At 50.4% G+C, this 27150-nt stretch overlaps 1 protein-coding gene across 3 annotated transcripts in view; it reads left to right on the top strand.

Moving 5' to 3' along the window:
* ARRB1 (arrestin beta 1) overlaps nt 1–27150 on the top strand; it is a 93151-nt gene that overhangs the window by 55422 nt on the left and 10579 nt on the right. For all 3 annotated transcript variants that reach the window (XM_025357071.1, XM_025357073.1, XM_025357072.1), the window contains 9 exons: nt 11140–11170; nt 13787–13847; nt 17350–17394; nt 18176–18372; nt 19921–19980; nt 20767–20834; nt 23159–23294; nt 24457–24541; nt 24993–25065. In XM_025357071.1, the coding sequence (XP_025212856.1) occupies nt 11140–11170; nt 13787–13847; nt 17350–17394; nt 18176–18372; nt 19921–19980; nt 20767–20834; nt 23159–23294; nt 24457–24541; nt 24993–25065 (756 nt within the window). The remainder of the gene's footprint in view (nt 1–11139; nt 11171–13786; nt 13848–17349; nt 17395–18175; nt 18373–19920; nt 19981–20766; nt 20835–23158; nt 23295–24456; nt 24542–24992; nt 25066–27150) is intronic.

The following is a 27150-nucleotide window of genomic DNA, read 5'->3' as shown; positions in this document are numbered from 1 at the left end:
TTTGTTTATTTATTTACTTATTTTTTGAGCTGGAGTCTTGTTTTGTCACCCAGGCTGGAGTGCAGTGGCGCGATCTTGGCTCACTGCAATCTCTGCCTCCTGAGTTCAAGCGATTCTCCTCCCTCAGCCTCCCAAGTAGCTGGAATTATAGGTATGCACCACTACGCCTGGCTAATTTTTGTAATTTTAGTAGAGACGGGGTTTTACCATGTTGGCCAGGCTGGTCTTGAACTCCTGATCTCAAGTGGTCTGCCTGCCTCGACATCCCAAAGTGCTGAGATTACAGGTGTGAGCCACTGCACCCGTCCTACCACCATCTTTTTAAACTTCATCCATTCTCATACTTGAATAATTCTCTTACGGCTTTCATTTAACCATATTCATCCTATATTTATTTATTGAGCACCTACTATATCCTAGGTACCATGCTATGCCCCAGAAATACAGTGAAATAACACAAATAATATACCTCTACTTTCACTGTTGCTATAAAAGTGAAGCTGAGGGTATTATCAGACCATTACAAAGTGTGGGAAGTGCTATGAATGGGGACACACTGGATATGGAGCTGAGGGGCCCCTAACCCAGACTTAGGGGGTAGTCAGGGAAGGCTTCCTGGTAAAAGGATAGCTGAGTATATGATACATTAGGCCTGGGAAGGGATCTCAGGAATCACAGAAACGTGGATCCTGGATTGTAATATCACAGAACCGTAGACTGTTACATCAAAGCATTCAGAGTTTAGGGTCCAGATTTTCCCTACTTCACTTACTTTTTTTTTTTTTTTTTTTTTTAATTTCTTTCTTTCTTTTTTTTTCTTTTGAGACGGAGTCTCGCTCTGTCGCCCAGGCTGGAGTGCAGTGGCCGGATCTCAGCTCACTGCAAGCTCCGCCTCCCGGGTTTACACCATTCTCCTGCCTCAGCCTCCCGAGTAGCTGGGACTATAGGCGCCCGCCACCTCGCCCGGCTAGTTTTTTGTATTTTTTTAAGTAGAGACGGGGTTTCACCGTGTTAGCCAGGATGGTCTCGATCTTCTGACCTCGTGATCCGCCCGTCTCGGCCTCCCAAAGTGTTGGGATTACAGGCTTGAGCCACCGCGCCCGGCCATTTTTTTTGATTTCTAGATTCTCCTTTCTCCTTGACTTGAGACATATCTTGTTAGGGAAACCCAAGCATCTTTATAAAGTACTTTATGCTTGTTGTATAACAGAAAAATTATAGATATAAAGAATTGTGTGGGTGGGCGGAGTCTTCTTCAACTCCTGTGAGTATTTAGGCACATTTCCCTTTTTTTCATTCTGTCTTTTTTTAGTTTTTTTTTTTTTTAATTGAGATGTAATATACCATAATATTCACACTTTTAGGGTAAAATTCAGTGGTTTTCGTATATATTCACAAGTTTGTATAACCATCACCACTATCCAATTCCAGAACATTTTCATCACCTCCCAAAGAAACTCTGTACCAATTAGCAGTCACTCCCCATTTCCCACTCCATCAACCCTTGGCAACCGCTGATTTACCTTCTCTCTAGCAATTTGCCTACTCTGAACATTTCATGCAAGTGGAATCCTATAATATGCAGCCTTCTGTGTCTGGCTTAATTTACTTAACAATGTTTTCAAGGTTCATTATGTTGTGGCATGAATCAGTACTTCATCCCATTTTATGACTATATAATATTCCATTGTATGTATAGACTGAATTTTAAAAAGATACATGTATTCGTTGATAGATTATTTTTCCCCACTCTTTTTGGCTATTTTGAATAATGCTGCTACAAACATTTATGCACAAGTTTTTGTGTGTGGACAGTTTCAGTTCCTTTGGGTGTATACCCAGGAGGGGACTTACTGGGTCATATGTTAACTCTCGGTTTAACTTTTAAACGAACTGCCAAACTGTTTTTCAAAGTGATGGCCCCACTTTCCAATCCCACCAGTGATGTATGAAGGTTCCAGTTTCTCCACATTCCTGTCCACACTTACTATCCTTCCTTTTGAGTATAGCCATCTTAATGGGTGTGAAGTGTATCATTGCAGTTTTGACTGATGACTGATGATGCTGGACATCTTTTCATGTGCTTATTGGCCACGTGAATATCTTCTTTGGAGAAATGCCTATTCAAACAAATCCATTGCCCATTTAAAAATGGGTGATTCGCCTGTTTGTTGTTGAGTTGCAATCGTTCTTAATATATCCTGGCTATTAGGACCTGATCAGATAAATGATTTGAAAATATTTGCTCCATTCTGTGGGTTGTCTACTCCCTCCCTTCCTTCCTTCCTTCCTTCCTTCCTTCCTTCCTTCCTTCCTTCCTTCCTTCCTTTCTTTCTTTCTTTTTTTAATTATACTTTAAGTTCTAGGGTACAGGGCACCTGCAGGTTTGTTACATATGTATACATGTGCCATGTTTGTTTGCTGCACCCATTAACTCATCATTTACATTAGGTATTTTTCCTAATGCTATCCTTCCCCCCGCCCTTCACTCCCCGATATTCTCTTTCTTGACAGTGACTTTTGAAGCACAAAAGTTTTAAAATTTTGTCTACTTTTTCTTCAGTTGATTGTGCTTTTGGTGTCATATCTAAGAAATCATTGCCTAACCCAAGGTCATGAAGACTTTACTTATGTTTTCTGCTAAGAGTTTTATTTTTTTATTTTTATTTTTTTTTTGAGATGGAGTCTTGCTCTGTGCCCCAGTCTGGAGTGCAGTGGCACGATCTCGGCTCACTGCAAGCTCCGCCCCGCCGGGTTCACGCCATTCTCCTGCCTCAGCCTCCCAAGTAGCTGGGACTACAGGCGCCCGCCACCTCGCCCGGCTAATTTTCTTGTATTTTTAGTAGAGACGGGGTTTCACCGTGTTAGCCAGGATGGTCTCGATCTCCTGACCTCGTGATCCGCCCGTCTCGGCCTCCCAAAGTGCTGGGATTACGGGCTTGAGCCACCGCGCCCGGCCTTCTGCTAAGAGTTTTATAGCTGCAGCTTTTACATTTAGGTCTCTGGTCCATTTACTTTTTTTTTTTTTGAAACAAAGTCTTGCTCTCTTACCCAGGCTGGAGTGCAGTAGCATGATCTCGGCTCACTGCAACCTCCGCCTCCTGGGTTCAAGCGATTCTCCTGCCTCAGCCTCCCAAGTAGCTGGGATTACAGGCACCCGCAACCACACCTGGCTAATTTTTGTATTTTTAGTAAAGACAGGGTTTCACCATGTTGACCAGGCTGGTCTCGAACTCCTGACCTCAGGTGATCTGCCCGCCTTAGCCTCCCAAAAGTGCTGGGATTACAGGTGTGAGACACAGCGCCCGGCCCCATTTGAGTTAATTTTTGTACATGATGTGAGGTCGGGATCTAACTTTGTTTTTTTGTGTGTGACTATCCAGTTGTCTTAGCACCATTTGTTGAAAACAATGTTCTTTCCCCATTGACTTGCCTTGGCTCCTTTGTAAAAAAATCAATTGACCATAAATATATGGGTTCATTTCTAGACTCTCAATTATATCCCATTGATCTACATGTCTTTTTTTTTTTTTTTTTTTTTTAAGATGGAGTCTCGCTCTGTCACCCAGGCTGGAGTACAGTGGCGCCATCTCGGCTCACTGCAAGCTCCACCTCCTGGGTTCACGCCATTCTCCTGCCTCAGCCTCCCGAGTAGCTGGGACTACAGGCGCCCGCCACCATGCCCGGCTAATTTTTTGTATTTTAGTAGAGACGGGGTTTCACCGTGTTAGCTAGGATGGTCTCGATCTCCTGCCTTTGTGATCCACCCGCCTCGGCCTCCCAAAGTGCTGGGATTACAGGCGTGAGCCACCGCACCCGGCCCTATATGTCTGTTTTTATGCCAGCACAATACAGTCTTGATTACTGTAGCTTTGTAGTAAGTTTTGAAAGTGGGAAGTGTGAGTCTTCTAACTTGATTCTATTATTATTATTATTTTTAAGATAGTTTGGCTATTCTGGCTCCCTGGCATTTCCTTATGAATTTTAGGATCAGCTTGTCAATTTCTGCAAAAAAGCTAGCTGGGATTTGATAAAGATTATATTGAATCAGTTAGGGGAGCGTAGGCATCTTAACAACATTAAGTCTTCTCATTTTTTTGTTTTGGGTATTTATTGAGTGTAAAGTTGAGCTCATGCCAAACGTACTGTTCTGATTCCTGATTTACTCTGCTTACTATTCTATGATAGGCATTTCCTTGTGTTATGAAAGATGGAAACCTAATTTCAGTGCTGTATAATATTCCATTGTTGGCTGGGCACAGTGGCTCATGCCTGTAATCCCAGTACTCTGGGAGGCCGAGGCAGGTGGATTGTCTGAGCTTAGAAGTTTGAGACCACCCTGGACAATATGGTGAAACCCTCTCTCTACTAAAATACAAAAAATTAGCTGGGCATGGTGGCACACGCCAGTAATCCCAGCTACTTGGGAGGCTGAGGCAGGAGAATCGCTTGAGCCCGGGAGGTGGAGGTTGCAGCAAGCCGCGATGGCGCCACTGTATTCCAGCCTGGGTGACAGAGTGAGACCCATCTCAAAAAATAAAGGAAAAAAATATTCCTTGTTTAGCTGTATCATGTAGAATTATAAACTCTTGTTTTGGTGTAATCAGTGTTGGAAGGTGCTTCGTTTGGGTCCTTTGTCGTGTAGCCCTCTCCCTGACAGGCACAAAGGGACACTGGGAGGACTGATGGCTCACCGAAGAGCAGTGAAATATTAGTGTCAAAGTTGGTCCACAGGTACCCTGTGCTGCAGGTGGGGAATGGGGCTCACTGGAGAAGCTGACATTCTGGTTCATGGAGAGTTGACTTACCCGTCTTCCTGGCAGCATCACCTTGATGGAATGGAATCAGAAGACAGCATCCAGCAGTCTGCACGGACACTGATAGGGCATGTTTGGTTTAGGCATGTTTTTCTAGAACAGTGGATCTGAAACATTTTTAAATTTGCATCGTGAAATTCGTTTTACGTTGTAATTCAGTACACACACATTCACCTGAAACAAACATTTTGCTAAATAATACTATTTTATTTATTTATTTATTTATTTATTTATTTTTGAGACAGAGCCTTACTCTGTCGCCCAGGCTGGAGTGCAGTGGCGCGATCTCAGCTTACTGCAACCTCTGCCTCCCAGGTTCAAGTGATTCTCATGCCTCAGCCTCCTGAGTAGCTGGGATTACAGGCATGTGCCACCACACCTGGCTAATTTTTTGTATTGTTAGTAGAGACAAGGTTTCACTATGTTCACCAGGCTGGTCTTGAACTCCTGGCCTCAAGTGATCTGCCCGCCTCGGCCTCCCAAAGTGTTGGGATTATAGGCTTGAGCCACTGTGCCCAGCCAATACTCACTTTTTGTATCAGCCAGGAGAAGCCAGCCTGCAGCAGTAAGAACCCCCAAATCTTAGTGGCTCAAGAGCTTTCATTCTCCTTTATGCTACACATCTGTCATGTAGTGGGGCAGCCCTGGGATTTAGGTTGATGGAGGCTTTCTCATGCAGATCATTGCTGGTTTCAGTGGCAAAGGAAAGACAGCATGGCAGGCAAAAGAATGCTCTTCCCAAAGATGTCTACGTCATAATCCTTGGAACCTGTGAATATGATATGTCACATGGCAGAGGGTAATGAAGGTTGCAGATGGAATTAAGGTTGCTAATTAACCGACCTTAAAATAGGGAGATTGTTCTGGATTATCCAGATGGGTTCAACGTAATCCCAGGGGTCTTTATAAATGGAAGAGAGAGGCAGAAGAGAAGGTCAGAGTGAGGCAATGTGATAAGAACTCGACCTGCTCTTGCTGGCTTTGAAGGTAGAGGCAGGGGCCATGAGCCAAGGAATGTGGGCAGCCCCTCGAAGCTGGGAAGGTCAGGGAAACAGATTTATCCCTTGAGCCTCCAGAAATGAATGCAGCCCTGCGGGTACCTTGAATTTAGTCCAGTGAGGCCCGTTTAGTGTTTCTGAACTACCAAACTATAATATGTTGTGTGTGTGTGTTTGTGTGTGGGTTTTTTTTTTTTTTTTTGAGACAGGGTTTCATTCTGTCGCCCAGGCTCAAGTGCAATGGCACAATCTTGACTCACTGCAGCCTCCGCCTCCTAGGTTCAAGTGATCCTCCCATCTCAGCCTTTGAGTAGCTGGTACTATAGGCACACGCCACTACGCCTGGCTAATTTTTTTATTTTTGTAGAGACGGAGTTTCACCATGTTGCCCACACTGGTCTTGAACTCCTGAACTCAAGTGATCCTCCCACCTCGGCCTCCCAAAGTGCTGGGATTACAGGCGTGAGCCACCACACCTGACCTGTTTGTGTTGGTTTAGGCCACTAAGTGTGTGGTAATTTGTTACAGCAGCCATAGAAAACGAATACAGAGGGCATGGGGAATGAAGCACCAGCACTTAAATCTGCCTGGCACTGACATCTGGCACTTCTACTCATATTTCATTGGCCAGAGCAAGCCACATGGACATGCCTAACTTCATAGTACCACAGAAATCTGATATTCACATACCCCCAGGCTTAGAGGGAAACTGAATTTTGGTGAATATAATAATGTCTATTATACCTTGCTACCTGCAGTGCATGCTTATATTTTCTATTCCGTTCCATTTCATTAAAAAAAAAAAATCTCTTAAGTTGGTTATTTATTTATTTATTTATTTATTTTTGAGACGGAGTCTTGCTCTGTTGCCTAGGCTGGAGTGCAGTGGCACCATCTCAGCTCACTGCAACCTCTGCCTCCCTGGTTCAAGCAATTCTTCTGCCTCAGCCTCCCGAGTAGCTGGGACTACAGACGCATGACACCATGCCTGGCTAATTTTTGTATTTTTAGTAGAGACGGAGTGTCACTATGTTGATCAGGCTGGTCTTGAACTCCTGACCTCAAGTGATCCTCCCACCTCCACCTCCCAAAGTGCTGGGATTACAGGCATGAGCCACCATGCCCAGCCATAAGTTGGTTTTATTATCAACTAGTATGTTGTGATCCCCTGTTTGGAAAACATTACAGACCCTCTTCTGCCCAGGCCTCCTGGACCATATGACACACCTAGATATAGTTGATTGGCCCAGGTGTGGAACACATGACCAATGCTGACCAATCAAATTCCTCTCCTGGGAATTTGGAAGTGGGCCATTCAACCAGTTAGCGGTGGGAAGCTGAGTGAGAAGCAGAGTGGAAACAGTGTCAGAGTGGGAGTCACATCCAAGCCAAAAGGATGGAGGAGGAGAAAAGCCTTGAGTAAGTAGAGACAGCTGGTCCACAGAGGCAATGGGGCAGCCGCCCAGAAAGCAGTGCAACTGGGAGAACATGCAGCCCCAGGAGGAGAGGTGCAGAGAGAGTGAGACTGCCTGAGATTCAGATGGCTTCCCAGGTCCTGCGCCAGCCACCGTGCATCCTGCCTGCATCCCTTGAGAGTTTTGCCTTCTTATAACATGCCCTCCGCTTTTCTTGAGCTACCCTGGGTGGTGGGGTCGGGTGTGGTGGGGGCTGGTTGTGTTCCTCGTCTCCACTGAGGCTTAATCAGCTGGAACACTGCCCGTATGTCTCTTATAGGCACCCAGCTCTGTGAATCAGGCCGTGGGGCATAGATGGGGCTGGGGGCGAGACAGACCCTGCCTCTGGCATCCTGGAAATTTAGCTTTGACCAGTCTTGGACGTGTGTGCATGCTCTTCAAAGTTGACAGACAGAGCCATCTGTGTGACACTGCATAGGTGGAGGTCCCAGGAAACGAAAAATCCTCACAGGGGCCTCTTTTCTGATAGTGTTAGGGTCAGGAAGTCAGAGGAGTTTTATCACAGAGGGCTTGACAGTGTCACGGAGTGGAAAGTACATGGGCTCTGGAGACAGGCAGACCATGCTTCACCTTGGTGAGCCTCAATTTCATCTCTGAAATGAGATTGTAAGGATCAGCAGTATTCTAGGAAAAATAACTAAAGTCACGTCTAGAGCATGGCATGCTCTTGGGGAATGTGGTGGCTGCTGCTGTCATTTGGGGAAGCCATCAGAGTCCTGCTTCCTGAAGGAGGTGGTCCTGGTGCTGACGAGGTTAGCAGCAGGTCATTCCCCACTGCTGGCCACACTTCCTACCGTGGTCACACTCACTCTGCCCCTTGCCCCTCTCCTCTCCTCATTTCCCCTCTTTATTGTTATTCCCAGTGTTGTTGAAAACACCCGGTTTAGGAAAACAGCCAGGTTGGATATGAAGCACCCAGCTTCTGGAGGCAGGCAGACAGAATTGGGTCTGAATCCTGACTGAGCCCCTGGCTTGCTGTGTGTTCTTGCAGAAATTACTGCATCTCTGTGAGCCTTGAGCTAATTACCTGTAAAATGAGGATGATAATCCCCATTTCACAGAGCTATTATGAGAAATAATTAGCCACTCAACAAAGTTCTGTCTTCCCTCCCTCCCTTCGTGAAGTTGCCCCTTCCGGCCTGACCAGGGTGTCTCGCTCCTTCCAACAGTCCCTGGAATGGTTTTCCCTGACTCAGTTGTTAGTGGCCTCAGGCACTGTGGCCTCTCTTTCCCTCAGACCATGGACTCCCAGGGCTTCTGGAAGCAGGTGGAGTCCCTTGTGGCTGGTGCCACTTCCTGGTCTTCTCTGCAGGTCCAGCCCCACCTTGGGAGCTGCTGCTTCAAACCGTGTGATCTGTATATTTCTTCACTTTAGCAATTATCACACTCCAGCTGACTGTGGCATCTTCACACTCTGAACACTAATAAATATTTATGAGAAGGAAGCTGGATGTGGTGACTCACGCCTGTAATCCCAGCATTTTGGGAGGCTGGAAGTGGGCGGATCACTTGAGGTCAGGAGTTTGGGACCAGCCTGACCAACATGGTGAAACCCCGTCTCTATTAAAAACACAAAAATTAACCTGGCCTGGTGGTGCACGCCTGTAATCCTAGCTACAAGGGAGGCTGAGGCACGAGAATCACTTGAACGAGGGGGATGGAGGTTGCAGTGAGCTGAGATCACACCACTGCACTCTAGCCTGGGCAACAGAGCGAGACTCTGTCTCAAAAAAATAAGAATGAATAAATAAATAAATACATATTTATGAGGAGGAGAAAAGCCCAGTCTCCCAGGGGAGGTGGGGCGGGATGTGCCAGGCTTCTTAGCAAGCCATGCTCACACCCATCAGTGGTTCCTGCCAGCCCAGAAGTGAGAGGTGGGAGTGGGCAGGGCCAGGGCTATGAAGGCAGCGCAGAGCCACCACCCACTCGCCATCTCTTCCGGAAGGAGGCAGGAGTGGCTGTCCCTGTGCCTTGGCAGGCCTCACTGTCCTGCCCACCCTGGTGCCTGCTGGGCCCTGTGCTCCTGGGGGAGGACTGGGTGGCAGGAAGCCCTCTCAGCCTCATGTGTGCCTACCCTACCCCTGTCCATGGCTGTTTTAGCCTCTCTTATTTCATCTTTTATTTTCACCCGTCCAGGGTCTGTGTCCCTATCCTCCTCTCTCTTCCCCAACCCCCTGTCTTATCTCGGGGTCTCTGTCTCTATCTTTCAATTTTCTTCTCTCCCTCCCAACAATTACTTTGAGAGATCCTGGAGCTAGCTGTTGGTGGCTAGGGAAGGGGGTCTCAGGCTCCAAGACCCAGCTTGTGGGAGAGGGCAGGAGGAGATATGGAAGGCAAGTGAGTTCCACTTTTTGGGAGTCATGGACTACATCTCGACCTGATTCCTTGTCCAGCACTGCTGGGTGACCATGGCTTATTCTCTGCCTTTCCTGGGCTTCAGTTTCTGTTAAGTAAGGTGGTTGATTCCTTCACTCATTCATTCCTTCACCTGTTCAACTGTTTATTGAGTGTTTGCTACCTGCCATTCATCATTTTTTGTTTGTTTGTTTTTGTTTTGAGACTGAATCTTATTCTGTTGCCCAGGCTGGAGTGCAGTGGCACGATCTTGGCTCACTGCAACCTCTGTCTTCTGGGTTCAAGCAATTCTCCTACCTCAGCCTCCCAAGTAGCTGGGATTACAGGTGCCCGCCACCACGTCAGCTTATTTTTGCATTTTTAATAGAGACGGGGTTTCACCACGTTAGTCAGGCTGGTCTTGAACTCCTGACTTCCTCAGCCTCCCAAAATGCTGGGATTACAGGCATGAGCCACTGTGCCTAGACCCATCATTTATTAAACAATGATTGCAGTGCCATTCTGGGTGCTTGGGATAGATGCATCTGTGGATAAGAGAAACAAAGATCCTTGCCCTCATGGAGTGACATGTTAGCAGAGCAGACACATAATAAACAAGTAAAATATGTATACATTCGAAAGTGTTAAGTGTTGGCTGGGCGCGGTGGCTCACACCTGTAATCTCAGCACTTTGGGAAGTCAAGGTGGGCAGATTGCTTGAGTCCAGGAGTTCAAGACCAGCCTAAGCAATATGGTGAAATCCCATCTCTACCAAAAAACAAAACAAAACAAGAGAACAAAAAATAAAAATTAGCCCGGGGTGGTGGCGTGTGCCTGTGGTCCCAGTGACTTGAGAGGCTGAGCAGGGAAGATCATTTGAGCCTGGAAGGCAGAGGTTGAAGCAGTGAGCAGAAATCACACCACTGCACTCCAGCCTGGGTAACAGAGTGAAACCCTGTCTCAAAACAGAAAGTGATGAGTGCTATGGAAAAAGAAGAAGTGGAGCAAGAGAGGGACTTCAGGCCCGGGGACACAGTGGGGTTGAGCATGCAGATGTCTCAGGGAGAGCCTCTGAACTGTCCCTGAGGTGGGAATCGCCCTGGTGTGCTCGAGGACCAGCCAGGGGCAGATGTGGCTGGAGATGGGTGAGGGAGAGTAGTAGGAGGTGACACCAGGAGGTGAGAGTAGATCACACAGACCTTACAACATGCCAGGCTTTTCCTCGCTTGAGCTTAGAAAATTTTCACTTGGAGACTCCCGCAGCCTGCCCTGCAAAGACCTGACTGCAAGGGGGCTGTTGCGTAGCCCAGGAGAGCTCTAATGGCTATCGTGGCGGCTTACCAGTGGAGATAGTAAGAGCAGATTACATGGGCACTGTTCGGATCTCAAGCTTGCATGGTGCCTGTCAGTCACTCCAGCCCTGGTCCCCAGTCCTGCCTCAAGGTGGCCCACAGGAACTTGCTCCTGGGCAGGATTTGTGAACCCTGGCCTGACTTCTCTTTCTCTCCACAGAGTGTTCAAGAAGGCCAGTCCGAATGGAAAGGTGAGTCTGTAACAGCTGCGCCCAGCAACTCCCTGACCTCACACTCTGGTCATTTTCTGTTGGGAAGCAGAGGAAATGGCATGTCCCCTGAAGTGCACACCTCTGTGGGAGGGGGCAGGTGCTGCTCCCCGTCTTAGGGGTGACACAGCTCTGTCTTTTGGAGCTGTCAGTTGAAGGGGGAAGGACACACTCAGGAAACTTTCTGAGTGGGGAAGCACAGCTCCCCGAGCTCTGGTGTGGAGAGAGATGGCCTGTCATAGAGAGACTTCAGTAACTGTGTGACAGTGGAGGACAAGCCAATCAGTAAGCGCCGAGGGCCCTGGGGGAGTGAGTCCCCTGCTGTGAGAGGACCCTTAGCCAGGGCAGCTCCCAGGGTCTGGCTCTCTTGCTTTCTCCCTGCAGGCCCAGACGCCATCCTGCTTCCCCCTCAGTTCAGCAGGTAGACATTGACACCATTCCACACCAGGTCTGGGCTGAGCCGGCGGGGACAGGGGCAGGGTGTACTGAGATGAATGAGGCACAGCCTGTGCCTCTCACAGCCAGATGGCAGAGGCAGACACCGAAATCCATCATTTCAGCATGAAGTGGCAGGTGGGAGATATGGGGCCATCGGGGCTGCAAGACCCAGCCTGGTGGGCAGTGGCAGCTTCTAGGAGGGATGCATTTCCAGCAAGGCAAGGTGAAAACGGCGTTGTAGGCAGGACACAAAAGCATAGGGACTGTGGGAATCTTAAGCAGCTGAGTTCAGAGTGCCAAGAGGGAGGCTGAGGCTGAGAGGCTGCAGGGCTGGTCACGGGAACCCTGTGGCTTGGCTTACGAGCTGGCCTGGGTTGGCAAATAGCACCACATGTGCTTCCACATCTCTCTTCTGTGCCCACAGCAGATAACATTAGTCGCCATCGCCCTTTCCTGCTGCACCAGGGTTTCATCTTAGATTTCTTCTTAGCCCAGAGTCCCAGACAGCTCCCTGCCCCCTCTCCCCGCTGGTAGATTTGAGTTGGCACTTGGAATGAAACCCATTTGTTGTCCTTATTTTTGGACACTGAGGAACCATTAATGGGTTTCAGGCGGCAGTAGCATGGTTAGATTTGAATTTTAGGGCCGGGCGTGGTGGCTCACACTTATAATCCCAGCACTTTGAGAGGCCAAGGTGGGTGGATCACTTGAGGTCAGGAGTTTGAAACCCTGTCTCTACTAAGAATACAAAAATTAGCCAGGCGTGGTGGTGCATGCCTGTAGTTCCACCTATGTGGGAGACTGAGGTGTGAGGATCACTTGAACCCAGGAGGCAGAGGTTGCGGTGAGCTGAAATTGCACCACTGCACTCCAGCCTGGGCGACAGAGCGAGACTCCATCTCAAAAAAAAAAAAAAAAAAAGATTTGCATTTTAGGATGTCTAGTCTAGCTAAAGAGGAGAGCAGGCTCTCAGTGAGTGAGCAGCAAGGGGCTGGTGTGGTAGTCTAGGCAGGAGTGGCTGTGGGGATGGAAAGGGATGGACCTGAGAAATAATGATGGCGATTGAGTCACGAGGATTGAAGGGTTGTTGAGCAACAGACACATCAGGGTGACACTCTGGATCTGGTTTAGCTGCTGGAATTCTGTCTCGGAGTTTTTCCCTCCTGGCTGGCTACTGAGTGGGGCATGAGTCCCCGACCCCTCAGTGCTTCAGAAGGCAAGCCGTCACACACAGAACTGCTAACTGTGTGAGGCGGTGCATTTGTTCATTAGCTGGAGGTCACCTTTCCACAATGTATATCTATTTTAAAACATTGTGTTGTGCATGATAAATAACATATACTTTTAAGTCAATTTAAAAAATTAATTAGGCTGGGCGCGGTGGCTCACGCCTGTAATCCTAGCACCTTGGGAGGCCGAGGCAGGCTGATCACCTGAGGTTAGGAGTTTGAGACCAGCCTGACGAACATAGTGAAACCCCGTCTCTACTAAAAATGCAAAAATTAGCCGCACGTGGTGGTGCACGCCTATAATCCCAGCTACTCAGGAGGCTGAGGCAGGAGAATCACCTGAACCCGGGAGGCTGAGGTTGCAGTGATCTGAGATCGCGCCATTGCACTCTAGGCCGGACAACAAGAGCAAAATTCCATCTCGATTAAAAAAAAATTAATTAAGAGAAAGAAAACGAGTCCTCGTATCAGTGGATCCCTGCCTGGCTACATGGGAGGAGGAGCAACTGAAGAATACAGTGCGGCCCGCGTTCAGAGCCTCTGAGGGCTCCGTGCTCCTGCCTGCCTGGGGGCTCTCACCCTCTGAGATGCCCGCACTCCCATTCACCTGGCTTCTCTGCCGCTGCTGCTCCACCGGCAGTGGTGCTTGGCATGAAGATCTCTCCGGGTCTCAGTGTCCTCATCTGTAAAACAGGAACAATAATGACTTCTTCACAGGGTTTTGGGAGGAAGAGGTGCTTTTAAGATTTTACAAGGGTTTGCGAATCTTGGTATTAGGGATGGGGTGAAGGCCCAAGTCCAGTTAGGATTTTGATAAGAGTTAGGGATGGGTCTGGAGTTTCAGAGGCTGCTCTCAGGGTTTCCTCCAGGGCAGGGTCCTGTGTCCTCCGGGCCTGCGGCTGCTAACGCCCCCTATGCCTCTCCTCCCCAGCTCACCGTCTACCTGGGAAAGCGGGACTTTGTGGACCACATCGACCTCGTGGACCCTGTGGGTGAGTCCCTGGAGGGCGAGAGGAGGGCTGGGGGAACATGGGGCTGGCCAAGCCTCCCAGAAATAGCTCTCAGCTCTCCAGAGGGGCTTGGTGCCAAGAACGGGGGTGGATGGCTTCCTGCTTCAGACAGCAAGCATTTACTGAGCAGCTACTTTCCCACTCAAGTGAGGACTGCAAGAAGAGACTGTGGGAAGGACTGAGGTGAGAATCAGGGAAGGCGTCCTGATGACGGTAAGAAGGGTGAGGGTGATGACGACAGACACCACCACTTACTATAAGGCGTGTCATGTAGCAGACAGTGGGGGTGGCTATGATGACTATCCCTGCTTTACAGACAAGGAGAATGAGGCACAGAGTGGCTCAGTGACTTACTCCAGGTCACAGAGCGAGTAGATAGAGGAACCCGGTTCAAACCTGGCAGAGTCTGCAAAACTCTTTGTTCTGCTTCCGTGTGATGGCAAAGGGTGGGAGAGAGAGAGAGTGTCCTTCTTAGAACTTGTGAAATGGGAGCTGTCCTCACGTACATGGCGGTCCTGCTAGAAGCTGGGCTGTGGCCGAAGGCATCTTCCAGGTTCTTATTCAAATTCAGGGTTTTGCAATCTCTGCATGCTTGACATTTTGGACTGGATAATTCTTTGTTGGTGTGGCCTGTCCTGTGTGTTATAGGCTGGATAGCCACATCCCTGGCCTCTACTCATTCAATGCCCAGAGTACCTCATGCTCCAGTTAGGACAACTAAAAATGTCTTTAGGCCGAGTGCGGTGGCTCATGCCTGTAATCCCAGCATTTTGGGAGGCTGAGGCAGGAGGATCACTTGATGTCAGGAGTTCGAGACCATCCTGGCTAACATGGTGAAACCCTGTCTCTACTAAAAATACAAAAATTAGCTGGGCGTGACGGTGGGCACCTGTAATTCTCCCACCCCAGCTACTCGGGAGGCTGGGATGGGAGAATCGTTTGAACCCGGGAGATGAAGGTTGTAGTGAGCTGAGATTGTGCCACTGCACTCCAGCCTGGGAGACAGAGTGAGACTCCATTTCGGGGGGGGGGGGGGGGAGTCTTTTTTCGTTGCCAAAGTGTCTCATCTGGGGGCAGAATCACCCTGATTAAGAATGACTGCTCTCATTGGAAGAGCCTTGGTCTCATGGTCTCTTCTCATGCCTGTTTGTGAGAGGGAAGCCTAGAATTACTCCTATTTTATAAATGGGCACAGTGAGGTCCAAAGAGGTTCAATGATTTTTGAAAGATGAGCAAGCCAGCTGGGCATGGTGGCTCACGCCTATAATCCCAGCACTTTGGAAGGCAGATCATCCGAGGTCAGGAGTTTGAGACCAGCCTGGCCCACAGGGTAAAATCCCATCTCTACTAAAAAAAACAAAAAAAAAAAAAAAAAAAAAAAGCAGAGCATGGTAGTGCACAACTGTAGTCCCTGCTACTGGGGTGGCTGAGGCGTGAGAATCCTTTGAACCCTAGAGGCAGAGTTGCAGTGAGCCGAGATCATGCCACCGCACTCCAGCCTGGGTGACAGAGCAAGACTCTGTCTTAAAAAAAAAGACGAGCAAATCAAAGTGAGGCCTAGTGTGGCCTCTCCCATCAGTGTCCCTGCGGGCTGTCCTGGGGCCAGGGCAGAAGTGATTTGTGTGGTCCCTGAGCCAAGGGAGTGAGCCCAGCTGCGGACTTCAGCTCACCAGGAGGAAGACCTGGGGACACTGGGCTCCAGGGGCCAGGGGACAGTCAGCAGAGCTCTTCATGGCCTGGAGCAAACACCCCCACTTCTCCCCTCCAACCCTGCCTAGGATGCTGTTTGGTGTCTTCTGAAGCTCAGTGTCCCTCTGCCATTGGCATCTTCTCCCTGAGCTGGCCCCTCAGAGGCTGGGAGCAGGCATCCCGGTGCTCACCTGTGGCTGCTTCATGTTGTCATTTCTGGTGGCCCTCTGAGGCCAGGGTTATCCGTACCCATTGGCCTACTAAGGACAGCAGCAGAGGCAGCCCAGAGACTGGGAGAGGAGAGGGGTAGGAATCTAGCCCCCAACACACGCAGGCACCCTGAGAGCTGTTCAGCAGGTGTTCACAGAGCACCCCCTCTGTATCAGGCCCCTTGTGAGCCCTGGGATCCCCGAACACTCTGGGGCACTGTGCGGAGCTGCTCAGGGACTTACTGTGACCCTTCTCCCATAGTGACCCTGCCATTTGGCTTGATCTGATCATACCCTCCCTATGCTTACCGGTTCCCCACCAAACCTGCACACAAGTCCGAGCCCACTGGCCTCACCAACGGGACATTGATGATCCATCCTGGCCCTCCTCTTCCACGGGCAATGGAATGACAATGGGTTAGAGGGTAGGGGGAGAGAGAGGAAAGAAAGGTTTGGCCAGAGATAGACAGGGGATGTCAGCCAAGGGGGTGACCCTGAACCAGTGTTTCTGGCCTCCTGAGGTGCTGAGCAGGGATGTCCTTTGTGTTCAGCTGGACTCTGCTCCCGAGGGCCAGGGCACTGAGGCACCTTCCACAACCTGCAGAGTGCTCTCGAGTGCTCGGCACTGTCTAAGTGCTGTATGCATGTGCACATTCATGCGTATACCCATTCAGTCCTCACGGGAGACCCATGAGGGAGGCACTGCAGATCACAACCCCTGATTCACATGTGGCAAGCCCAAGAAGCTCTGAAAACGTAGCATTGCTTCCAAGTTTAATGCAGAATTTATTCACTGGCAAACCTGACCCCAACTGATGTGAGGCTATATTTAGCCTCTTGGTGAGAATATTTGTGTTTTCCTATGGAGGTATCAATGGCTTTAGTAATAGGGTGCAGATCTTGCAGAGGTCATTACAGAATATATGGAACGTGTACCATTTTGCCTATTTTATTTTATTTTGAGACAGAGTCTCGCTGTGTTGCCCAGGCTGGAGTGCAGTGGCATGAGCTCAGCTCACTGCAGCCTCCGCCTCCCAGGTTCAAGTGATTCTCTTGCTTCAGTCTCCCAAGTAGCTGGGACTACAAGTGTCCACCACCATGCCCGGCTAATTTTTGTATTTATAGTAGAGATGAGGTTTCACCATATTGGCCAGGCTGGTCTTGAACTCTTGGCCTCAAGTGATCCACCCGCCTCAGCCTCCCAAAGTGTTGGGATTATAGGCATAAGCCCCCATGCCCGGCCCATTTTGCCTCTCTATGCTTCACAATTTCTAAATTCCAAAGTATACCTGGTTCTAAGAGTTTTGGACCTGTGTTACTATTCTTACTAACAGATGAAGAAACAGAAATGTTAACTAACCTGCTTAAAGTCACCAGCTGGGTCTGTTAGGCTGGCCTGGGATGAGGGAAAGGTAGAGCATGGTGGAGGTGGGCAGTGCCACCCTCTAGGTGCCGGCCTTTCCATTTTTCTCAGGATGATTTTAGATGGACATATGGTTGAATCTGGGCTTGGGCTGGTGTTTGGGGGCGCAGAGGTTTGGGAGGCCAGGTTGGGAGAGGCTGCTCACTCTCTGTCCTTTCCCCAGATGGTGTGGTCCTGGTGGATCCTGAGTATCTCAAAGAGAGGAGAGGTAGGCTGTGGCCCCCATCCCCAGCCTGTCAAGGGCCTCCTCTTCCCCCTGGACCTCTAGCATAGGATCTCCCTGTCCGTCCCCACTGGTTCCCCTGAAAGCCTCAACAAATACCCCCACAGATGCCCTTGCCTTCTCCAGCCTGGGACGGCCCTGCCCCAAGCCTACTTTGGGAGAAGGTTTCCCTATGCCCTGAGCACTTTCACATCAATATGTCATGACTATGGCAAGGCTGGGGATGCCAGCAGGGCAGGATTAGGGTCTTCTTTAACTGAACAGAACGTTGATACCAGGGCAGTATCAATGTGCACCAATGTGCAGGAAGACAATGTGCACCAATGTGCACCAATGGGCGACTGAGCTGTGACAAGATCCTTGCCTTCCAGATACCACCCAGCACTTGCCCTGCCCCTACAACTCCCTGCTCCTTCCCCAGTCTTCCTATCCCCACCCCATGCCTGCCAGACTACTCCAGCCCCCGCCAAGCCTGTCAGACCATTTCCATACCCCTCCATACATGCCCTGGGGAGAGGTGGGAGGGGGAAGAAGGACAGGGCTTGCTCAGCAGGCAGCCCCCTCCTCCTCCCAGGGGCCAGGCCATGGCATCCTTCCAGGTACTCAATACCAGCCCCTCCTGGTGGAGACAGTACAGCCATCCCCAAAGAGCTTGGGACAGGCCTGGGGCCTCCAGCGGGGCCTGTCCCAGGGCTGCTGTTGGCACTCTGGGGGGCTCACCTGCTGCTCTCCCAGGCCCCTCCTCAGTGCTCCCTGCTCCCCACAGTCTATGTGACGCTGACCTGCGCCTTCCGCTATGGCCGGGAGGACCTGGATGTCCTGGGCCTGACCTTTCGCAAGGACTTGTTTGTGGCCAACGTGCAGTCCTTCCCACCAGCCCCCGAGGACAAGAAGCCCCTGACGCGGCTGCAGGAGCGCCTCATCAAGAAGTTGGGCGAGCACGCCTACCCTTTCACCTTTGAGGTCAGGAACTGCCACCCCTGGAGCCCCATTCCAGAAATACCACCTCTAGGAAGCCCTCTGGGGTGGGCATAAGGGGTCGGTGTGGGTCAGCTGCTCCCTGCCACCCAGTTTCCCAGTGTATGCTGGGACCTGGGGCACTGACACCTATGTTACCTGGTAAGTGTCTCTTCTCTAGCCCCTGCTGGGGTTTGTCACCTGTACCTTTGGGCCACTCAGACCGAGGCCAGGTCATTGGTGGGAGAAAGGGGGCGTCAAGGGGCTTCAGAGAAAGCAGGAGCCCTTTGTGGCCTGTGAGTCACTGCAAGGTGTCTCCCGCTCAGATCAGCTCCCCACTTGCCTGGTTTAACCCACCTCGCAAGAGAGGGATGGCAAGTAGGTGATCTGTCTGCTCCACCACCTTTCAAATCAGAGACTAAGATGCTGGATTTCAAAATCTCAAGTTTCTTAGGCTCTCTGATTCTGAGATTCAGTGTGGTCCCTCCCTTTCTGGGAGACTTAGAGAGTGGAGAGGGTTATGGAGTCACCTTTTCCACATCGACATGTTAGCTCCCTATGGCTGTTGAAACAAATTGCCACAAACTTGGCAGCAATTAAAACAACACAGATGTATGAGCCTACAACTCTGGAGGTCAGAAGTCCCAAAACAGGTCTCAGTGTGCTACAATGGAGGCATGGCAGGGCTGGCTCCTCTGGAGGCCCTCAGGGAGCGTCCACCTTTTCCAGTTTCGCTTTCCTTGGATCCTGGTGCCTTCCTCCATCGTCAAAGCCAGCAGTGGCTGTTGAGCCTTTTGCACATCCCATCACTCTGGCTCGTACATTTCTGCCTCCTGCTTCCACTTCTAAGGACTCTTATAATGATATCAGGCCCACCAAAATCATCCAGGATACTGTCCCCATCTCAAGGCCTTAATTGGATCTGCAAAGTCACTTTTGTCGTTAAGGTCCCAGGTTTGGGGGATCAGGGTGTGGACATCTTTGGGGGACCATTATTCTGCCAACTACAGTGGACATCATAGAAAGATCTATTTAAACCATTGCTGCGAGAACTGGGCTAGGCCAAACTCTTTTTTTTTTTTTTTTTTGAGACGGAGTCTCGCTCTGTCGCCCAGGCTGGAGTGCAGTGGCCGGATCTCAGCTCACTGCAAGCTCCGCCTCCCGGGTTCACGCCATTCTCCGGCCTCAGCCTCCCGAGTAGCTGGGACTACAGGCGCCCGCCACCTCGCCCGGCTAGTTTTTTGTATTTCTTAATAGAGACGGGGTTTCACCGTGTTAGCCAGGATGGTCTCGATCTCCTGACCTCGTGATCCGCCCGTCTCGGCCTCCCAAAGTGCTGGGATTACAGGCTTGAGCCACCGCGCCCGGCCCAAACTCTTTAGATAAAGAAAACTCAGACACTTGTGGGGCATGGGTTGGCATGGTTTGATGGGGTAGACATGGCCTGTCCCCTGGGGCCCTTGGTCTGATAGGTGTATGGGCGTGTCTGGGCTGCAAGACATGAGACGGGACAGTGGTGGATGTGATAGATGGCTCGTTCTGTCTTCTTGACAGATCCCTCCAAACCTTCCATGCTCTGTGACACTGCAGCCGGGGCCCGAAGACACAGGGAAGGTAGGTTACCCCAAGGGGACCATCTCTCTGGCTCCAGGACTCTCAGGTCCCCAGGTCCCTGGCTTTCTGCCTGGGAGGTGTTGGACACACAGAACCACTCTCCCTGTTGAACAGTGTTAGGCTAAGCTGGTCCCACCTTGGACAACCAGTCTCTCTTTAGACAGGGCAGCAGGTATGGGGTCAGCCTCACTCTCCCATTCAGTGATGGGTCCAGAGGCCCTCCTGAGTGGCGTTGGTTGCAACAGGACCAAAGTGTTCTGAGGACCTACACCTGGCCTCACGTAACCCCTGGCAACCTTGAATCAAGGTGTGATCATCCCCATGTCATAGATGGGGAAACTGAGGCTTGGAGAGAAGTGACACCACTAGCTGCAGACCTTTGAGCCCAGCTTCCTCATCTGCAAGATGGAGATGACAGCACGTGCCTCCTTGTCTTATTAGAGGGATACCGGAGAAGCCACCCAGGGCCAGGTCTGCACACAGTAGTAGTAGGTGCCCCCAGTCCACTCAGGTACCTGTTGCTATTTCTGGGCAGCTGCCTGGATGAGGATGGCCACCCAGACTGAGGCAGGAGTCCAAAGAGCAGAGCCCTGTTTGGATGATTTGGGATGTCCCATGTCAGATGGAGGAGGCAGCACAGCACTGGGGCTGAGCACAGGGGCGTTCCCCTGCTTCTTCCAGACCGAGGAGGGCTGGGCTGTGGGAGCTTGGTGTTCCTGTCCAGTGTCCTCGCTTGTAAAATGAGAGGTAGGCTGGCTGTGTACTGGGGACCCTGCTTCTCCACAGGCTTGCGGTGTGGACTATGAAGTCAAAGCCTTCTGTGCAGAGAATTTGGAGGAGAAGATCCACAAGCGGTGAGTAGGATGCCAGGGTGTGGGCTGCCTGCTGGGTGAGGGAGGGAGACAGGATGGGCAAAGTCCAAGAGGAGATAAGTAACAATACCTGGAAGTGTGTGAGGAGGGGCGCACATTCCAGCCTTGGAAGGGCACTCTGGAAGCTGGGAGGTCACGGAGGGCTTCCTGGGGGAGGTGGCTTTGACTGCCCAGGTTCAGGCTGCCGCATCTTCTCCTTCGCACCGTTGTGGAAGCTTCCTCCCTCATCTCCCTGCCTCTCATTTCATCCCCTCCAGACTGCATGTCTTTTTAATTTGTTTTGGAAAAATCCTAAATTCAGATTGTGTTAAACCGTAAGCAGGCTGTTTCCTGACCCATCCCCATTTTCCAGTTTTCCTCCTGGGAGGAGTTCAGCAGGGGTTGAGTGTGTGTCAATGGCAGCTTCTAAGTGAGGAGGAAGTGGAGATAGTGAACCCATCCAGGGCAGAGTGACAGGGAGCTTGGCCCACATCCGAGAGAGGGGAAGCATTCTCCGGAGAAGCACAGCCCCGGCAGACAGAGAGCCCAGGCTGGCAGCCAGAAACAGCTGGCCCGGATGTCTCAGGCCTGCCCCTCCTGGGTCAGGCTGTGCTCTGCCTGCCTCCTGGAAGAGCTGGTGGGCTCTCAACGCTGATGTTCCTGCATCCAGAGGCACTGTTCCCAGAGGAGGTTGGCTGAGGGCACAGCAGCCTTTTTAGGGCATGGGCTGAGTTTGCCACCTGGTGGCTATAGGGTGTATTGCATACATTTGCATCTGCAGCCCTGCCTGTGTGTGGGGAGATGGGACTTTTCTCCCTTGCTTCTCTGTCTCCCTTTTCCTCTTAAGACCTGAGACAAGGGAAAAGGAAGGGTGCTGTGGGATGTGGGAGGAGGCTTAGCAAGCACAAGAAAGAGGAGGTGACATTGAGAGCCACCCCTCTCACCCTACCACCAATGGGACATTTAAAATCCACACCAAGGAGTTACTAATAATAATGATATAGAAGCTATCATTTATCAAGGGCTGATTAGGTGCCAGGCACCATTCACAGTGCTGGGCTGTACGAACTAATTTAATCCTCACAGCAGCTCTAAGAATTAGGTCCTGGCTAGGCGCGGTGGCTCACGCCTGTAATCCCAGAGCTTTAGGAGGCCGAGGCGGGCAGATCACTTGAGGCCAGGAGTTCCAGACCAGCCTGGCCAACATGGTGAAACCCCATCTCTACTGAAAATACAAAAATTAGGCAGGTGTGGTGGCACATGCCTGTAATCCCAGTTGCTCGGAAGACTGAGGCAGGAGAATTGCTTGAACCTGGGAGGCAGAGGTTGTAGTGAGCTGAGATCGCACCACTGCACTCCAGCCCGGGCAACAGAGTGAGACTCCACCTCAAAATAAATAAATAAATAAAAATTTAAAAAGCAAAAAAAGAGATAGGTCCTTCTATCATCACCCTTTACAGATGAGGGAATGGAGGCAGAGAGGTTAATGTACCCAAGGCCACATAGTTAGCAAGAGGAGAGCTGGGAGTTTGACCCTGGCTCCCCCGTTCCAGGCAATGGAAGCAGCTTATCTGAGCAACAGAGATGTAGCATTCCCAGCATGCCTCAGAGACGGCCTCACTGAGTCCCCCTCCCTCACCAGATCCTCATTTGCTCCCTGATCCCCTGTAACCTTCGTGGAGCCAGTCTCATCCATGGGCCTTCTCCCCTCCCTGGGCTTGTCCCCTTCACTGGCTTGCATCCCCCTGACTGAATCCACACCTCCTCCCTGAACCCCAATGCCTCCCCAAACCCCATTTCTTCTTGGGACCCCTGTCCCCTCTGCGTAGTTTTACATAATAGATATCTGGCATGTGTTTATTATATGGCACGCACAGTCATAGGTGCTGAGAGTACAGCTGTGAACACCTTAGACACAAATTTCTGTCCTTAAAGAGCTTACACAAATAGTGTCCTGTGTCACCAAAATAGATGACAGAGGGACACTATTTGTGTAAGGTGACATAGGGAGGTGGGAAGTGACATTGTTACCTATTTGGTGACGTAGGGAAGCAGGAGGTGAAAATGTAGTCCCTGTTTCAGCATCCTGCTGGGTACCAGGACCCAAATGAAGTGCGGCCACAGGGCACTTCTGGGATAGAACAGGGGAGGATGGAATGGAGCCAGATAGTGACAGACCCTTATGCTGATCTCTGCAGTTTGGCTGGATTCTAAGGCGTTGAAGAGCCATGCCAGTCTCTTGAGCAGGAGAATGATGTGAGGCTTGCAAGGAGAGGGGATGAAGGCAGGTGACCCTGGTCCTCTTTCACTCCGTCCATCCCCATTAGGAATTCTGTGCGTCTGGTCATCCGGAAGGTTCAGTATGCCCCAGAGAGGCCTGGCCCCCAGCCCACAGCCGAGACCACCAGGCAGTTCCTCATGTCGGACAAGCCCTTGCACCTAGAGGCCTCCCTGGATAAGGAGGTAGGAGGCTGGAACTGGGCAGGGGGTGAGGGCTGCTCCACTAGGGCCTGGGCCTCAGATCCCAGCTCTCTCCTGGCCTGCAGGGATGCCTCAGGTAGGAGCTTCTACCCCCAGCCCGAGGACCACAGGGCTCAGGGAATCTGAGACCTCTCCTGGGGGATTTGGAGAAGTCTCTTGGGCCTAAAGGAATGGCAGAGGGGGCGTGAACTTGAGGGATGTGATGGACTTCAGAAGGGAGGAGCAGACCCTCCCGAAGGTCCTGGACATCTCCCCCACACCTCCACCAGCTGCCTGCTTCAGGCCGAGTGCTGAAGGTCAACCAGCATTGCAGAGGGGGTACGGTGGGGGGCTGTGACCTCCCTGCCAAACCCTGAGCATCGGGGCGACAAGCCCTGCTGAAGGAAGGGCCTCCCCTCAAGCTCTGAATCAAACCCAGATGACTGATGCCTGCTGTGAGCTTGGGCTAGCCCCTCCTCAACGTGTGGGCACCCCCCCCTCTCGGGGCATGGCTGAAGGGAAGTGCCTTGGGGCAAGATGCAGGTTGAGGCCTTTTTGTGGGGATTCAGAGCTGGCTCCCTCAGTGAGCTGGTCAGCCCCTCCTCACCTTTCCCTGCTTCTTCCAGATCCTTCCATGGACAGAATTTAGAGCTGGCAGGGACTTCAGATATCACCTAGTCCAACCCCTTCATTGCACAGAGGGAGACTCTGAGGCTTAACGTACCCACGGTCACACTGCTTTCATCATCGTCAGTGTTATTGTTGTTATTGTTGTCACGATTACTGGTGGCCAAGCCAGGGCTGGAGCCCAGGACTATCACCTTCCAATTCCATTATCTTTCAAGGGTCCCACCAGGGAACTGAAGGCTAATGTGCTTGGTGGCTTTCGTGCCACCTTAGCAGCAGTGGGAAGTGGCTGATGAACTTGGGGCAAATGTCACAATGCCTTGGGGGATTCAGAGAAATCTCTTGGGCCTAAAGGAGTGGCAGAGGGGGCATGAACCTGAGGGATGTGATGGACTTCAGAAGGGAGCAGCAGACGCTTCTGAAGGTCTGCCCAAGGTCTGGGGAACCCCAGAAGATCGCGTGGGGGCTTTTCTCCCTCCCCTTTCCCTAGAACCTTGCTGTCCTCCCAGCCAACCCCATCCCTTCTTATGCCCCCCAGATCTATTACCATGGAGAACCCATCAGTGTCAACGTCCACGTCACCAACAACACCAACAAGACGGTGAAGAAGATCAAGATCTCAGGTACCCCAGGCAGAGGGTCAGCTTAGGGGACAGCAAGAGGCAGTCTTCCCAAGGGCTGGGAGTGGCCGAAGGATCTCCCCTTGTTAACAGCCTTGTATAAAAAATAGCCACTGAAGCCTGGGGCCTGCTCTGAGCCACAGGGCAAAGCTTTTGAGTCGGGTAAGGCAGGCTGCTTATTGGCCAGGTAATGAGCTTGCTCTTTAAGCCACCTCTTCAGTTTCTTGGGTTCTGGGCACAGCTGTCCTTGAGGGGAAGGCTTTGGTTATGGAAGGAAAGGGATGTGTTTGGGGCTACCCTTTGGATGGAAGACAGGGGTGGTCTCATGCAGAAGTCCCCACTGGTGGCCTCTGGCCATTGCCTGGGGCTGAATATCCCCAACCCGGGACGCCTGTGAGACTCCATGGGAGCTGCATTCCTGACTCACTCCACCTCGATTCCTCTCCCTCCTTAGTGCGCCAGTATGCAGACATCTGCCTTTTCAACACAGCTCAGTACAAGTGCCCTGTTGCCATGGAAGAGGCTGAGTAAGTGGGCACAAGTCTGGCCTTGGGCGTGTGGGATTCGGTGGGAAAAAGAGAAGCTCTAGGTGTCCCGTTACAGGTCCAGGTGGCTCTTCTCCACCTGGCAGAGGGCTGGGCCTCAGACTTCCTTGCCATTCAGAGTAGATGATCCCGAAGAGCCTTTTAGAAACCATCCACCTGATTTATCTACAAGAAAATGCATGCTACAGTCAAGGAAGAGACCCACTAAAACTAGAACGACAAAACAAGAGCTAATGAATGTAAGGGGATTGGGGTTGTGGAGAGAAGATAATTACGTTGTACAAGAAACCTAGGTTGAAGGGAAATACTTTGTTCTTGAACTTTCTGGTAACCAGGGCAAAGTGGGTAAGGCACTAGGTACACAGCTCTTGTTTGATAAAGGGGTAATCCAGCTCATTGGGTGAAAGCGGTTGTGTGGGGGAGTGTAGAGCATAATTACACACACACAATCCAGGTTTGAGGAGAACTACTATGGTTGAGCATGGACTGAACTTTGTCCCAAGCTTGTTGGCAGCTGAGGCAAGAGGAGAGATCTCAAGTGAAACATCTTTACTTGCCTAAAGGAAGTAAATGCTCCCATTCAAAGACACACACATTTTTTTTTTTTTTCCCCCTGGCCCTGCAAGTAATTTCTTGGAGCAATTACACCCGATATAATTTTACATGTATATGTGTATTTGTTTGTATATAATTCCAATCAGTATTTCTTGCAACTTAAAACATTTTTAAAATGTTACTACATGGCCTTTGAAATAGTTTTTAATGTCCTATAGGTGAACATGCTATGATTAGATCAAGCATTCTCTGGTTATTGGATATTTTTCATATCCACTGTTGATTTTTTCAGAAAAATCAGAGCTATGAGGCATAGATTCCTGATGGTAAAGTGAAATGATCTAGAACCAGAGTAACGTATAATCCCTAAAGAGTAGAAAATCGCAACCACTGCAGATGGTGCCAGCGTCTGCATAACGAATACCAGCAGGGATGGCTGGGGAGGCATTTGCATTCACAGACTTGTTTACTTCTCAGGAAGCACTGTGGGGCTGGGGTTGCTGCTGCCCCAGTGTGTGGAGGAGGAAGTGGCTCAGAGAGATGTGACTTGCAAGCTAGCAAGCAGCAAAGCTGGGGTTGGAACACAGGTCGTCCGACTCCAAGGCTTATTCACTATCTGCTGCATGACAGCTCTCTCATTGGAAAGGGTGGGGGATAGAGCAAAAGCAAGTAAAAATTGGACAGTCAAAACGCCCTATGTATGATGGATGTGATCAAGCAAGTAACATTTTAATTGTTGAGCCTATATGATGGGTATATGGCTGCCCAAATAGCTTCATTTATGGTTTGTGTGTAGCTATAATTTTTTCTTTTTAAAATTTGTTTAGAGACAGGGCTGGTGCTTATGCCTATAATCCCAGCGCTTTGGGAGGCTGAAGAAGGCGGATCACTTGAGGTCAGGAGTTTGAGACCATCCTGGCCAACATGGCGAAACCCCATCCTACTAAAAATACAAAAATTAGTTGGGCATGGTGGTGTGCGCCCGTAATCCCAACTACTTGAGAGGCTGAAGTAGGAGAATTGCTTGAACCTGGGAGGTGGAGGTTCCAGTGAGCCAGGATCACACCACTGTACTGTAGCGTGGGCGACAGAGCAAGACTCTGTCTCAAAAAATAAAATAAAAATTAAATAAAATAAAAAAATTAAATTAAATTAAATTAAATGTTTAGAGACAGAGTTTCACTCTGTTGCTCAGGCTGGAGTGCAGTGGTATGATCATGGCTCACTACAGCTAGCCTCGAACTCCTGGGCTCAAGTATCGTCCTGCCTCAGCCTCCCAAGTAGCTAGGACTACAGGTGTGTGCCACCATATCGGGCTAATATTTAAAATTTTTTGTAGAGATGGGGTCTTGCTATGTTGCCCAGGCTGGTCTCAAACTCCTGGCCTCAAGCAATCCTCCTGTCAGTCTCTCAAGTTGCTGGGATTACAGTAGGCATAAGCAACTGTGCCGGCTGTGGCTGTAATTTTTTATTATTATTATTTTTGATATGGAGTCTTGGCTCACTGCAAGC

This window comes from Theropithecus gelada, chromosome 14, assembly GCF_003255815.1.
Source record: "Theropithecus gelada isolate Dixy chromosome 14, Tgel_1.0, whole genome shotgun sequence".
Taxonomy (NCBI): domain Eukaryota; kingdom Metazoa; phylum Chordata; class Mammalia; order Primates; family Cercopithecidae; genus Theropithecus; species Theropithecus gelada.
Note: the sequence above shows the minus strand (reverse complement) of the source record. Positions and strands in the feature narration are given on the sequence as shown.